Here is a 14,307-nt window from a genome sequence, read left to right as displayed (position 1 = left end):
AGCCTTATAAATATGATTGCCTGGCAAAAAGATTTTGAGAATATGGAAACTGTAAGTGAGATTGAAATGAAAGCAAGCTCTGAGATCCCTTAGTTACTGAACAACAGGAAAATAATGGCGTGGCTGAAGGCAACCCCCTTTTGATGGAACACCCTCTGCTTGCTGACAGCTCCAAGGGTCAGAGCAGACCCTACTGGTTTGGCAGAAGGAGCCCAAAGAGGAGTTTTTAGGGTTTAAAATGTAGCACAGTATGGTAATGTAATGATTCTTATAGGCAGTATGCAAATGCTATAGGATTTGTGTATTGTACTAGATTGGTTAGTGAGGATTAGAATATTCAACACAGAAGAAGATTTATTGTATTGTAATGGGAACCTCACTCTCTTACCCCTTTTGCTCTCTTACCCCTTTTACTCTCTCCCCCTCTCTTCTCTCAGCCCTGCTCTGAGCTGTGCCTGGCAGCTCCCAGCAGGGTCCTGCACCCAGGCCCTTTGCAATAAACCTCAAATTCCATTACCTGGCTGCAGACATCTCTCATCTCCATCCATCCTGACCGTCCTACCCCCAACACTCCTACAGCTGGGAGCCTGAGACTGCACCTGTGCCCTGCCCCAGAGCTCAGGCAGCAGCTCAGCTTCTCTGGGAGCAGAGGGGCAGCAATGGACGAGGTCACCCCTCTTTCCTCCTGCCTTCTGTGCAGGTCCCAGCCCCAGGTACCAACCTGGGGGTGCCCAGGGGCTGGGAGTGTTTGCAGCCTCTCCTGGCAGGGGTTCAGCTGTGTCACTGTCCCCTGAGGGAACACCCCATGGGTGTCATCAGCCCTTCTCCATCCTCAGCTCCATGTGACTCAGCAGAGCAGGTGAAGAGCCATTTCCAGAGGCATCTCCTGCTGCCACAGCCGGGGTTTGGGTCACATCCCCTCACTCAGGGAGTGACACAGGGATGTGGCTGCATCCCAGGGTGGGATGAACAGGAGCAGGGAGCAGCCCCCAGCCCAGCACAGGCTGAGGAGAGGCTTTGTCAGGCCCCTGGCTCCCCCCCACCGGATCCAGCCGAGGCAATTTCCTTCCAGCAGGAACGTCACGCTCCAGGGCCCTTCAGTTATGACTCAGAGGTTTGAGTGGAAGCAAAGGCTGTAAGACGATTATGTATAATTTTCTTTAAAGGATGCTCAATCCTTTCTCTGCCAAGGCTGGGCAGGACGTCAGCTCCGCTTGCGCCAACCATCACCCCACTGCTGGCACCTGGGGGGGCACAGGGCTGCTGGGAGAGCTGCTGCTCCTCTGGGGAACACATTGGGGGTCCCACCTCGGACCCCTGAGCCTTGCCACTGCCAGAGATGGGGAGGGAGGGGTGTATCCTGAGTTAAACATACAATTATTTCCTCCTGGATCTCCCCCTGTACCCTCCCAGCGTTACCACAGCTCCCAGTCACTGGCTTGGGGCTGCTTACCTGAGCACTCCTGCCATGAGAACAGACAGGGACTGACTGACCAGGGACAGCTCCTGGGTGCTGGCAGCCAACCCTGGCACTGCTGGAGCTGGTGGCACCTGCAGTGGCACCACAGCTCCTGGTCCAGCCCAGCTCACCACAAGGGATCGCAGTGATGGAGGTGCTCTGGCCCCCAATGCCTCTGGCACTCAGGCAGTGACTGGCACAGCAGGAGGATCAGGAGCACAAAGCTCATGGATTCCTCCAGTGCCTGACCCCTCTGGAGCCCAGAGGAACCACCAGCAACCAGCTGATGGCTGGAAAGGGCTCAGGAGTCCAAGTTTTAGAAGGGAAACATGGGACCAGAGCTTCCAGGCATGGGGCTCCATGGGTCAGGCTACAGCAGCCCAGAGCTCCAGGCTTTTCATGCCATCCCTCCATCCCACCAGCACAACTGCAGAGCCTCAAACAACCCCATTCAGAGCAAAGCTGAGCACTTCTCCTTCCCCTCCCTCAGCTGAACTCGGGCCAAGTCAATTAACATTTCTGACTGGGGAGGGAAAAAGAATCTATCCAAACAGCTCACTTGTCTTTTGTGTGACTCTTCCCTCCTCCCCTCCTTCCCCTGCTTCAAAAGCACAGTCCCGGGAGTCTATTATGGATATCAAGGAGGGAGGTGAATCGTGAGCTAATTTTACCTCCTTCACCAATGACAGTTGCTGACGTTCAAATTAATGAAAATAAAAATTCAGCACGGGCTGAAGTCTTGGCAACTGCTGCCCCCGCGGAACCGCTGACCCAGCGCTGTGTCTGCCCGAGCAGCTCCTGCCCACCTCACCCTCACCACCAGCAGGGCTAAAAATAATATAAATAAAGGCAGAGCTGAGAGAGGAACCAGCAACGTGGCTGCTCATCCCTGCCACCCCTCACATTCTTAATGGCTCCGCATCCAGCTCATTCAGGCACCAAAAAAGGTTTCAAAATAACACAGCAAAGAGGCTTTGAATTGCTGTTTGTCAGACTGAGCACACAGGCACGGTGAGCAGCCAGGAATGCAGTTTCCTGAGCACCAGGCTTGGCTCAGAAGCTCCAGTCCTGGCTGTGTTTTCCAGCCTCAGACTGAAAAACCCAGGAGGAGCAGGTGCTGCAGGATGGGGCTGCAGCAGAGGAGGGGTTAATGTAGGACAGGAAAGAGCAGAGCTCAGCTTCTAGACCTGAGGCAGCACAAAAGCACCAAGCAAGACCAGGATGACCACATCCCTTCACTGCACAAGATGGGGAGAGGATTGTGCCTCCAGGCCACAGCCATCCTCTCCTCCACCCTCTCTGGATGGGATGTTTAACACCGATTGAACCAAGGGCTTGGAACATTTACATCTCCCCACAGAGCTGCATGAATCTTTAAATAACCCTTTAAAAATGAAAGCACTTCCTCAAAGCCCCTTCTTCCTCTGAAGAACACAGGATTTAATGAGGTTTCCTCTTTCCCCCCTCCCTCTCAAACCCAACAGCCACCCCCAGCCATGAGTCACTCACACTCCTGCTCTGGCTGCCCAGCAGAGCCACAGCTGAACTCATCCCCCATGCACACGGGGGCTTTTCATTTATATTTCAATATGGGATCACTGGGCAGGTTCAAAGAGATGCTGCAGGAAGATTTCGGTGGAAAAATTCACATTTATTCCCTCTGCAGCTGCCCCCACCTCTGCAATGGCTCACAAACCCACCGAGGGTCTGTGCTGGGACCTCCTCACCCTGCTCCTCCCATGAGTGTTGAGGGGATTCCTGCCCACCACAAACTCTGCACATCCCACCTCAGCAGCCCCTCTCACCCTTTAGATCTCTAATTCCTCTGAAACAGCACAAGTTACATAGAGAACATGGAAGATCTGCCTGTCATCTGCCATGACAGCTCTGATTTGGGTTTAAACGCTGCTGTTTGTATGAGGAGGGTGAAATTCCTGGTGTCAGTGTGATCCCTAACCTCAGATACCTGCCTGCATGGCGCTCACCCTGCTCAGCTGGGATGGACATGGAGCTGGGGAAGGCAAGGACCAGGCTGGGACCAGGGGATCCCCCAGGTGTGCCACATACCCTGAAGGCAGAGTCATTTCAGGGCTCTGCTCACAAATAACTCATTCTAGCAAAATTGGTCCAAAGAATTAACTGTGCTGAACAGCAGAGCCCAGCAGCAGCTGTTGGTGGGAGATGGGAGGAAGCTGGCACAGGGGTAAAACTGGGATGGGTATCCTGGTTGATCAAATAAAGGACTGAGGAATCTGGAGCATCATGGCTCACTCACACCATTCCACAACCGAGAATCTCCTCTGCTGAAAGGATCATTCAGACCTCAAGGCCTTTCCTTAAAAAAGCTTTAAACCCCCCCAAAAATCCCCCACAACCATTTCTCCCCTACCTGGTACTGTGAAGTCCTGAGTGTAGATGATATCATCTTCAATGTCATACAAGTCATCATCCTCTTCCTCATTGTAGCCATGCAGATCCTCCAGGTAAGGCACCGCCGTCATGCTCCTCCACCTGTCCTTTGTCTCAGGGCTGGGAGGGATGGGCACCAGCGCCTCTGCCTGAGCATGTTTCTTCCTAAACCAGCTGCAGAGAGCCCAAGGGCAGAGCTGGGTCAGTGCACAAGGCATGCAGGAGTTCTCCAATGAGGGTGGCCCCAGCCCACCTGGATACTCAGAGCTGGGAGTTCCACCCATGCCAGGTAAGGAGAAAACAAAAGGTCTGGGCAGGTGTCAGGATTGGGACACACTGGGATGGGACAGAACAGAGGGACAGGCACAGAGAGAAGCTCAGGACCATTCTCTCCATCACTAACTCCAGCCCAAACTACCTGTAAGTTAAAACAAACCAGCAGAGTTGCCAGAGCTCCTGAGTTCTGTAATCCAAGCAAGCAGGACAGAAGGAACTTCCTCTATCCTGAAGCTGAGGCTGATCCAGCCCAACACACACAAATTTAAAGATCTCAGCCTGAGAGGGGCACTTACTGCAGCAGTTTCCTCTAAAAGCCAGTTTGCACCAAGGCCACAGCAGAAATGTGAATACTTTATCTTTTTATCCCCCCGTGTCTCAAGGGACTCCTATCACCACCAAACCCTGTGCTGCCATCTGGCCAGGAAAGGATATCTGAAATCTGTTCCTAATCAGATCAGGAATCCAGCAGGCTGCTTCCAGCAGCATCCCAGAGCCAGATGGGATAAACCTCTTAGGTTTTCATCGTGCTCCCATAGCAGAGCTCTGACTCCAGACTGTCTGGGACATCTCCCAGTGCTGCATGTGGGCACCCAAAGTTTCCTGGAGCCTCCACACTCCCAATGACCCCCTAAATGTGGGTGGGAGCAGAAGTTCCTCCAGACTCAGGTACCTCTAACACAACTTTGCAGCCCACATGAGCCTGATGGGACACAAATGCTTCCCACCCTGCAGTTGGCATCCTGTAAACTCCTGGCCTCCAAGCACGGAGGAGGGCCTGAGCCAGCCCAAGAACTCTCACCAACCTGAGCCATCTGGTTTTTATCACCCCAGTTCCAAATTCCTTTCAGGAAGGAAGGCTGAAGGCACCTCCTGCGCAGAGCTGTAATTATCATTTTGTTCTAAGTCTTACACTGCTTTGACAGCCAGCCTAAAAAAAAAGTGGGATTCTAACAAAACTATCAGGGAAAGGAGAGGAGTGAGGAGATAAACAAAAGGAAATGCAGCTACTGGGACAAATCAGGCAGGATTCAAGGGAGGGGTGAATTCTCATCCAGAGACTGCTTCACCATTAGCATCTTTAAACTGTTTTCTCTGCAGAAATGGAGTTCGGCAGCTCCTTGTTTGCAGGGAGGAAGGTGTTGTTTGGGAAGAGGGATAGAAGCTGCTTCAGATTTCATCTGGCAATTGTCACCTCCAGTCCCTGAAGGGGCACTAAAGGAGTTAAAGCCCATCCCAGCTGCTGGACAACATAATTCTGACCCAGGGCCCTTCCCAGATCCATGGATGGCTTCCTTGGTGACATGCATGGCACACTGCTCTCCTAATGGGATCAATCCATTTCTCTTCTCTGGAGACTCTGTTCATTGAGGAAGAGATTGCCAGAACAGCAAATCCAGCCTGGGCTGATCCAGCCTGGCAGGATCAGCAGCACAGAGCCAGAGGAACCACCAGCAACCAGCTGGTTTAGCCAGAGGCACTGGGGCTTGAGAGATCCAAACTCCACACCAGAGACCTCAGGAGAAGGGAATATCCAGGACAAATGAGATCAGAGTGATGGCTGCTGAAAGGAGAATTTTAAAGGGAAAAAAAGCCTGGAAGTCTATGGCAACTGGTGTTTTTATTTTGCTGTATTTCAGCTCTGCCTCACTCTTCCCTCCTGTCCTACTTACCAGGAGAGTAAAAATAGGTTTTTATTAGCAGCAGAAACCTGAATCACTGTACTCCAGTCATTATGCTTCCATCCTCTGGGAGGTGATTTCAAACACTTGCATATGCATATATGGTAATGAGGATAGAGAGTGAAAAGAGAAATCCATTGAAGTTCTAAGAAAAATCAAAGACCTCTTGGAAGGAGCCTTGAGCAATTCTGTATGGAGTAGTGGAGTATTTGCTGGCAAGGATTTTCCAGCAGGGACAGACATTTTGCTTTCTGTGCTGGTGCTGGAGGTTGTCACTGAAGATTTGCACCTCAGCTGAGGACCACTGGCTTTTGGAACTGGAAACCAGTTCCAGAACTGGCCTGAGCCAGAAAGCAACAGCTCCTGGTCAGTGATGGCCATGAGATAAAGCCTCTCCTCAACCCTGCCCTCACCACAACCCCAAATATGGCTGGGTCAGAGCCCTGCTGATGAGAGTTCCACCAGTTATTCCCAGTTTCAGGGATGTTTTCTGAGCCTACTGCACTGGCACACTCACAGTTACCTGGTGCTTGTGGCAGCTGCTTTAACCTTGAGGGCAAAGAAAAGATTTTGCATCTCAGAACTGCCCCTTGAGCAGAACATCCCTCTGCAAGAAGCAGATTCCTCTCTGCTCTATGCTTCAAAGGGCTGGGAGTGGCTTAGAAGTGCTTCAGAGTGAAGGCAGCAGTAGTAAGGGATTATTTCCTCCTATTCCACAAGCTCATTGAGGAGCCTGCAAAGCTCAGAAGCCCCAGGCAGCAGCAGCACAAGTGTTAATTGTGATCCTGCTAGGCAGAAGTGGCCAGACAGCTGCTATCAGCCACAGGGAGATAAGACACCAAGGGTCAAGGACTGAAGGAAAAAAAGGAATCTGGGTTGCCCAGTGCTTAATGAGCCTGTTTGGTTTGCAGCTCCCAAGCTCAGATCTCCCATCACAAGTCCTCCCTCTGCTCTTTTCAAGTCCTGGTATAAGCAAGGTTAAAATAAGAATCTTGTAAGCACAGCTGCAGCTTTCCAACACTCCCAGCTATTCACTTCCCATTTGGGTCACAAACATTGCACTTGGCTTGGTCTGCACAGGGATGGCTTTCTCTGAGAGCAGATGCCAAGCTGCAGATCCCTGCCCTGCCAGCCAGGGTCAGGATGAGCAATTCTCCACCTCCTGTGATGCCATGTAAGGGCCTCAAGCTCCCTGGAAGGTCACTGTCACCACAAGCAGCAATGAACAGGGCTCCAGTTGAGCTCAGCTCCCTCACAGGCAATTGTGGAAGGCACACAATGTCCCAGGGAGAGGCAACACACACACACAGCAGTGTTCCTGCAATCACATTTCCTCACACAAATTCCCTGCCCTACAATCCCCATCCCAGGAGCACCAAAATTTTTGAGATATATATATCTATATATATCTATCTATATATATCTATATATATATATATATATATATATAGATATATATCTTGCTGGATCAAGAGATGTCCAAGCTCTTCAGTGAGGTTCAGAACAAACAAAAGTATGAAAACAGCAGCTCCTCCAGGCTGGTGGTAGCACCAAAGGTAACAGAGATCTGGATCAAGAGATGTCCAAGCTCTTCAGTCACATTCAGAGCAAACAAAAGTATGAAAACAGCAGCTCCTCCCAGCTGAGAGCAGCACCAAATGTAGCAGAGAACGGCTCAGACTCCTGCAAGAAGTTCTGGAGATTCAGTCCTTTAACAGACCACGTTACAAAGCTGATTTGCAGAAGGTGGGTAAAAGAAGGAAACATCCCTTCCATGAAAATTGAGCCAGGTGCCTCAGGAAGGAAGAGGAATGCTTCTTTGTGTCCTGGCACTACAGAGAAGGGATGGGGAAAGCCCACAAGGGCACAGGCAGCAGCAGAGGCTCAGAGAAGCCTCTCTCCCTCCCTCCAACACAGCCCAGCAGCAGTCAGCCTCTGTAAAGGAGCCTTCAGCAGCACCACAGGGATTTCCAAGGGGTTTGGTACCCAGGTTTGAACAGCACAGCATCCCAGAGCCCACAGGAGCTCCAGGAGGGGAGCCCAGCCTGCAGTGAGGTTAATTTGCACCTCCACTAACAAAAAAGTGGAAGTGCCTCCCCTCTCGTGCTCTGAACTCCTGCGACGGGATCTGCGCCTGAACAAATTAAGTGTGACACTTGTAGAGAGGGAAGGGAAGATGGTTGCCTTGGAAACAAGGGACAGAGGTAGAATTCTGCATCCACTTCATCACTTGAAGTGCTGCAGCAGGTCAGTGAGTTAGTAACAAAATGCAGTGTGTGAGCAGGAAGTCCTTCAGCAAAAGCACAGGGCAGAGGGGAGGTGGTGGATGATCCACAGGGAGGAGGTTGGAACTCCTGAGATCTTGGCAGCTTTTCCTCCCTGCCCTACAATCCCCATCCCAGGAGCACCAAATATTCACAGAGCTGAGCTATGAGCACTGGTTTTCCACTGAACATCATTCCACTCTGATCCTTCCAGGGAAAGCAGGCTTTCAGGCTCTTCCACTGCTGCCTCAGGGGCTGGTTTCTGGCAGTTCCTAAATTCTGAGATGACAGGCTGGGAGAAGTTGAACTCATTTCCATTTCCAGCTCCAGGTCTGCTCTGCATGGACTGGGATGAACAGAGCAGCATTTTGCTTTGTCCCACTCCAGTAAAAGTGCAGAGACAGGAGTTTGATGCAGTTCAGCTGCAGGAGTGAGGAGGGAGGAAAGCAGCTGGCAGGGATGAAACTCAGCAGACTCTTCCTCCAGCATTCCTCTGCTGCTGCAGGGGCAAAAGCATTTGGAATAGCTGACAGGAATGGTGGGAGGAATGGCTGGATTACCATTGCTGGGCTGCCTGGATGCCTTCCCTGCCTCCTGCTCCCTATGGAACAGCACTCTGTGCTCCCTTGGGGCTTTCTCAGTGCCTCTGATTTTATCCCTGATCCCACTGCAAGGGCCTTCACGCTTGATGGAAGTGGGGAAGGATGGATCCTGGGACACTCACACAAGCTCTGTGATGCTTCCCTTGGGATCACTGTCCCTTCCCACCATCCTGACACCAGCCTGAGTGCAAAACCCCTGCCTGGGGCCCAGGGGCTGCTCCTGCTGCTTTCAGAGCACTTTGATGATCCTCACTGTCCATATGAGTGAATCCCCAGGAACAGCAGCTCAAAGACATAAAAGGAGACTTCCAGCAGCATAGAAAGGCACAGGGTGATTCTGGTTTGAGATGGGATCCAGCCCAGCAGGGCAGCCTGGGGAAGTTGCTTGATGTTTTTCTGGTTTAATTCCTGTCCTTAGCACATGTTTTTGCAGGGTGGAGTGCAGAGAAACCCACAATCATTAATGATTTACTCACCCCAATAGATGAAATCTAAGGGCTCTAGAAATCAAATGTCTTCTTACTAAAGTGCTTTCCCAATCCCTGAATGGCTGCCTGCTGTCCTGACTGCTGTGTTCCATTTACAAAAAAAAAAAAAAACAGGGTCAGGTTAAGCATCAGGGCTAAGCTTCTATTTAAAGAAAAGGCAGGAGAACCAAGCTCTGGATTCTTTAGCACAAAAAGAAGCTAGACAGACACATCCAGGGCCCAGGCCACAAGCTCTGCTGTGCTTGATGTAATTACTAGATGCCACAGCAGGAGGAAGGAGGCAATTACCAATAGGGGAGAAAAGCCTGTTAAAAAGCACTGGCTAAGCTCACACAAAACTACTAAGAGCCTAAGCCTTAGAAATGCTCCTGGTTTGCAGGTAGAGCCTTTCCTCAACCCCTCTTGGTGCTGTGGGATGAAAAACCTCAGCACAGCAGCTGAGGAGCTCGGTGGCTGCCCTGTGCTCCAGTTTCTTCAGCTTTCTAACTACAGGCAGCATCTCTGGAGACCCCTCTGTGCTTCCAGCTGGGCAACACTGACACCAAAAAATCACTGCCACGTGGGAGGAGGGCAAAATGGAGAATCTGGAACTGGGGAAGCAGCTCAAGCACCTGGCAGTGACCCATGAGGGACCAGGGCAGCTCAGGGGTGGCCACTGCAGCCACAGGAAGGGAAGTGCTTTTAGTGCTTTTCTCAACACCTACTGATGACTCCACAGATTAATTCCTGCTTCTTTGCAGTGCTTCCTGACAAAGCAAGGCAAGCTGGTGCCCTCTGGTCATGGCCACTGGTGCTGGGAAGGAAATGCAGCATTGAATGGGAGATTCCTGTGCCCAGAGCTCCTGAAACAACCCAGGCATGGGGCTTGGCTACTACAACAGAGTCCTTACAATTAATTAATCACCTGGGAAGCTCCATAAGCCTTGCCTCCCCAGCTCTGCTTGCACCCTGGTCCCTAAAATCCCTGTTGGAGCTGGTTCCATTTGCTCCCTGTGGAACCCCAGTGCATTTCAGGCCTGGCTGTGGCTCCTTGGGCACCATCACCTGACAGCACATTGCTTTTCCAAAAACACAAGAGGAAAGCAGTGCTGTTCTTGCAGCATGGAGTGGGCTCAGCACCACCCTGGATCACATCCTTGCTTTTACAGCTCCCAGAAGGATCAGGGAAGGCTCAGGGGCCAAGCAGCTGCAGTCCAGAGGCAGCTCTGCCTGTCCTCAGAAGCACTTCCCATTCCAAGAGCAGATAAGCTAATGCAGCCTCCGCAGTGAGGCAGCCTCATGATGCTTTTTGTTCTTGTACTTTTATCCGCCCAGGAAATCTCTGCTCAGAGCCTGCATGTTCAAACAGATCCTTAAAAAAAACCCTCAGTGATAACGGGGCATTTCCCCCCCTGACTATGGCATGGGAAATGGGGGTGGATATGGGGGAGGGAGGACTGTGATATTAAAGAGAAAGAAAAAAAAAATATTTCCTATTGTCCTGGAACGCTTTTCCACATGCTGACTCCATATGGAGCAAATACCAGGGGATATTTCTGTCCCCAGACTGGCCAGAACTAACACACATTACTGAACAGTCCTACTATAATAACACAGCCTTCAGGACCTCCTGTTCTGCTCCATTAGGACTTGCTGGCCCTCTGGAAAAAATTATCCAGAACCCTTAATTATCCAGAAGCAGGCATGCCACAAACAGACTTCCAACATATTCCTTATTTACTGCCTAGCAATTCCAGTGCTCCACCGGATGCTCTAATAGGAGGAAAAAAGCCAAGTGGAGCTTGCCAGAGCCCCAGCAGAGCTGGAGGAAGGAGATCTAGTGACTTGCATGTGTCTGCTGTCAAAAGGAAAACAGAAAGTGAGAGCAGGAGCACAGGTAGAGGAGGAGCAGGAAGAGAACACTCACTTGTGTTGCCTTATCTGCTGTATTGAGAACCTCTTGGCTGGGTCGTATTCAAGCATTCCTGAAAAGAAGAAAAAAAAGTCCAGGTGTGATCACAGACATTCAGTTGAGTCAAAGCCAGCACAAAGCTCTGCTCTCCCCTCCCTGACAGCCATGCTGTGCCCAGTCCTGGCAGGATTTGCTCCACCAGCCACAGGAAACTCAGCATAAAATCCCAACCCATTGCTGAACCTGTTCCAGTCTGTCCCACCTGCAGGTACAGCCCATCCCTCCCTCCCAGTGCAGGGACTGAGGCTTGTCCAGCCCTCAGTCACAGCTCCAATCAAGATTTTTGCATTTCAGAGATAATTTCATTGAACCTCCTCCATGGAAGAGCCAAACCCCCAGGCACAGCATATGTCCACAGTGTCCCAGATCCTCTGGCCTAGTGCAATTCTATTCTGAGGTGCACCAGGGGAGAACCAACAACAACAAAAAAATCATCCTGATGCCCATCCCTGTGCTCTGGCCAGGAATTGGATTTCTGAGATCATCTGCTGAGGTAGCTGGGGTGGGTGGTGAGCAGAGCAGAGACAGGAAAAGCAGCTCATGCCTATTCTCTCTGGGAGAAAGGGAGGTGGATTCCTTAAACAGCCTCCTGGGATGCCCACTCTGCTCCACTGCCTTTCAGAAGCTTCACAACTCAGCAGAAGGGAAGGAGAAAATGTTGCCATATTCTTCAGAAATGAGCCCATGGAACCCTGAGAGTTTCATCCAGCAGCATCCAAGATATTCTCCAGTGAAGGTTCCAGGAATATATTCACCTCCTGAACATTACCCAAGCCTCATGACTGAACAGTACAAGGAGTTTTGCTTTTACTGGATGATCTCCTGTTGCTCCTCAAGCACTGTGAAGTCCTGAATAGGTTGCATGAAGAATGAGGGTTTGGAGATGGGTTGGAACAGGAGGAACCCATCACCAGCAACCAGAAAAGTTTGGGAAGCAGCACTCACTGTCAAACAGGAATTCAGAAAGTCAGGACAGGAGCAAAGAGTGCAGAGAGCTGGGGAGAGCCAGGACAAGAACACACTGAGAACACAAAGGTGGGGGATAACTGGGTGGACATTTGGGAAGTGAGGGCTGGAAAGACATATCCTAGTACAAGCAGGAAGCTGCAAGGGCCCTGGAGGTGAGAACCTACAATTCAAAGGTCATGGAAGAGATAAATCACCACAGCACATGTGACACCATAAACTGCTCCAGAACATCTTCCCTGTCAGTCTGCTCACATCACATCAGATCAGGTCTTGGGCAAAGAGGGGGGATAGGACAGTACAGCGGGGGAAGACTGAAGTTACTTCACCTCCAGAACCCAAAATACACTTTGCCCTGGCAATTTGGGAAGGTTTATCCATGTTAGTGACAGCATTAAGAGCTTTAAGGCAGATGGGATCACTGCTGATCCACATGACATCACATGAAGGAAGTTAAAGCAATCCAGGAAGAGCTCTCCAGGTCACAGGGCAGAGCCCAATTCCTCACAGTTTTGGATTATTTGGACTGGGTTTTGAGGGTGGAAACTCTACAACACCCACCCCCACCCACCCCACAAGTGCAACCTGTTCCAGAGCTCAACCCTGGCAGCAAAGGAGTTTTCTCACGTTCAGATGGAATTTCTCCTCACATTACAGAAAAAGAAAGAAGTTCAGAGGAAAAAAAACCCATCCCACACCTAATTAAAGAACCTATTAATAAGATGATCAGACAGTTTCACAGCTGAGCTTCCCAAATGAGTTGGCTTTTTTTTTTCTTTTTAAGAAATAGGGCTGCAAAGAGCTCTCACATGAAGATTAGGGGACAAATATTGGTTAGGTTCTCTTATTCATGTTATAAGAAACAGGAAGTCAGGACACCACCCACTCCCCCCACTGATTTATTTAAAAACCACACTTCAAGGTGTTTTTGAAATTGAAGGCATTTACCAGATGAAACTGGTACAAGCAGGAGAAGAAGCTGAAGGTAAATGATTAAAAGAGCAGAAGTCACAAACAACCACAGCACAGGGAGCTGTTACTCTGAAGCCATTAAAAAGGCAGAAAGAAAATAATCAGAGTGAAAAGAATTTTTACTTCAATGAAAAATGACCACATTTGGGGCAACATCTGAAACAAAAGTGTCCTCACTGAAAATGTACATTCATACATTCAGCTCTGAGTCACTGGTGGCAGCTCTGTGGCTCAAGTCCTGCACTGAGGAGAGGCTTCAGCAAGACAAAACATCATGTTCTATTCACCAGGCAAGTCATCCTGGAGCGCCCGCCCGCAGCCGCCGCCGCTCGCGGCCATTTAGGGTAAAGACTTCCCTGGAGTTTATCTGCGAGCAGGGATGGGACAGCCTGTGCCAGGGAATGCTTCAGGAGGCCCAACTCTGAGCTCTGCTCCCCAGATTCCCAGAGGATTTGCTGTGTGCACACAGGGTGGCACAGAATCACTGAGTTCAACTTGGGGCTGATCCCGAATTTGTCACCCTGAGGGTCGTGCCCAGGTGTTCTTTGGAGACCTCCAGGGATGGGGGATCCAAACCTCACTGGGTGCCTGACAACTCCTTCCATGAGGAAATTATTCCTAAAATATGAAATCCCCTCATTGAGAATTATCAGGTATTAAACTGATAAGAACAGACAGCACACAGCTATGCCCAGATAGGGGTATCACGTCCTCTGCAGCACATCAACAGTTTCAAAATCCTTGCAAATCACAAGTGACAAACCAGAAATTGGAGATCATGGATCTGCCCTGAGCTCCTCACAAGCTGCAGCCCAACCCAGAAATTGGAGATCGTGGATCTGCCCTGAGCTCCTCACAACCCCCTCACCACACTCAGTGATCCTGGACAGGCACAGCTCCAGGGCAGAATTCCTGGAGCTCAGAACACAGGGCAGTCTCAGGTGTGGGACTGGAGAGGCAGGAAGAAACCCAACAGCAAAATTAACAGGCTCAACCTGGATTCCATTTCAGTCTCCAACTTGGATCAATATTTAACAAGCACTGTAAAAGCAGCGTGAGGCCAATCTGTAAATGAGGCAGGACCTTCTCCCTCTCCCTGCACTCAGCTGGCTGCTCTGGTCACAAACTCCCTCTGCAGGCAAATCTTGAGCCTGTGATCTAGGCCAGGCCTCTGGAAGGGCACACACAGCCCTGGGGACCCCTGCCACAGCAGAATTAAAGCATCCCACTGTCACCAG

The 14,307-nt window shown here is 50.5% G+C and overlaps 1 protein-coding gene across 1 annotated transcript in view; it reads right to left on the bottom strand.

The window, feature by feature from the left end:
• Nucleotides 1–14,307, bottom strand: part of STK11 (serine/threonine kinase 11) — a 31,696-nt gene that overhangs the window by 2,393 nt on the left and 14,996 nt on the right. The window contains exons 7-8 of the mRNA XM_059489963.1: nucleotides 11,087–11,144; nucleotides 3,849–4,042 (exon numbers count right to left, since the gene is read on the bottom strand). Of these exons, the coding sequence (XP_059345946.1) occupies nucleotides 3,849–4,042; nucleotides 11,087–11,144 (252 nt within the window). The remainder of the gene's footprint in view (nucleotides 1–3,848; nucleotides 4,043–11,086; nucleotides 11,145–14,307) is intronic.

This window comes from Ammospiza nelsoni, chromosome 27 (assembly GCF_027579445.1).
Source record: "Ammospiza nelsoni isolate bAmmNel1 chromosome 27, bAmmNel1.pri, whole genome shotgun sequence".
NCBI classification, from domain to species: Eukaryota; Metazoa; Chordata; class Aves; order Passeriformes; family Passerellidae; genus Ammospiza; species Ammospiza nelsoni.
The sequence above is the reverse complement of the archived record's forward strand: the minus strand, read 5'-3'. Positions and strand labels throughout refer to the sequence as shown.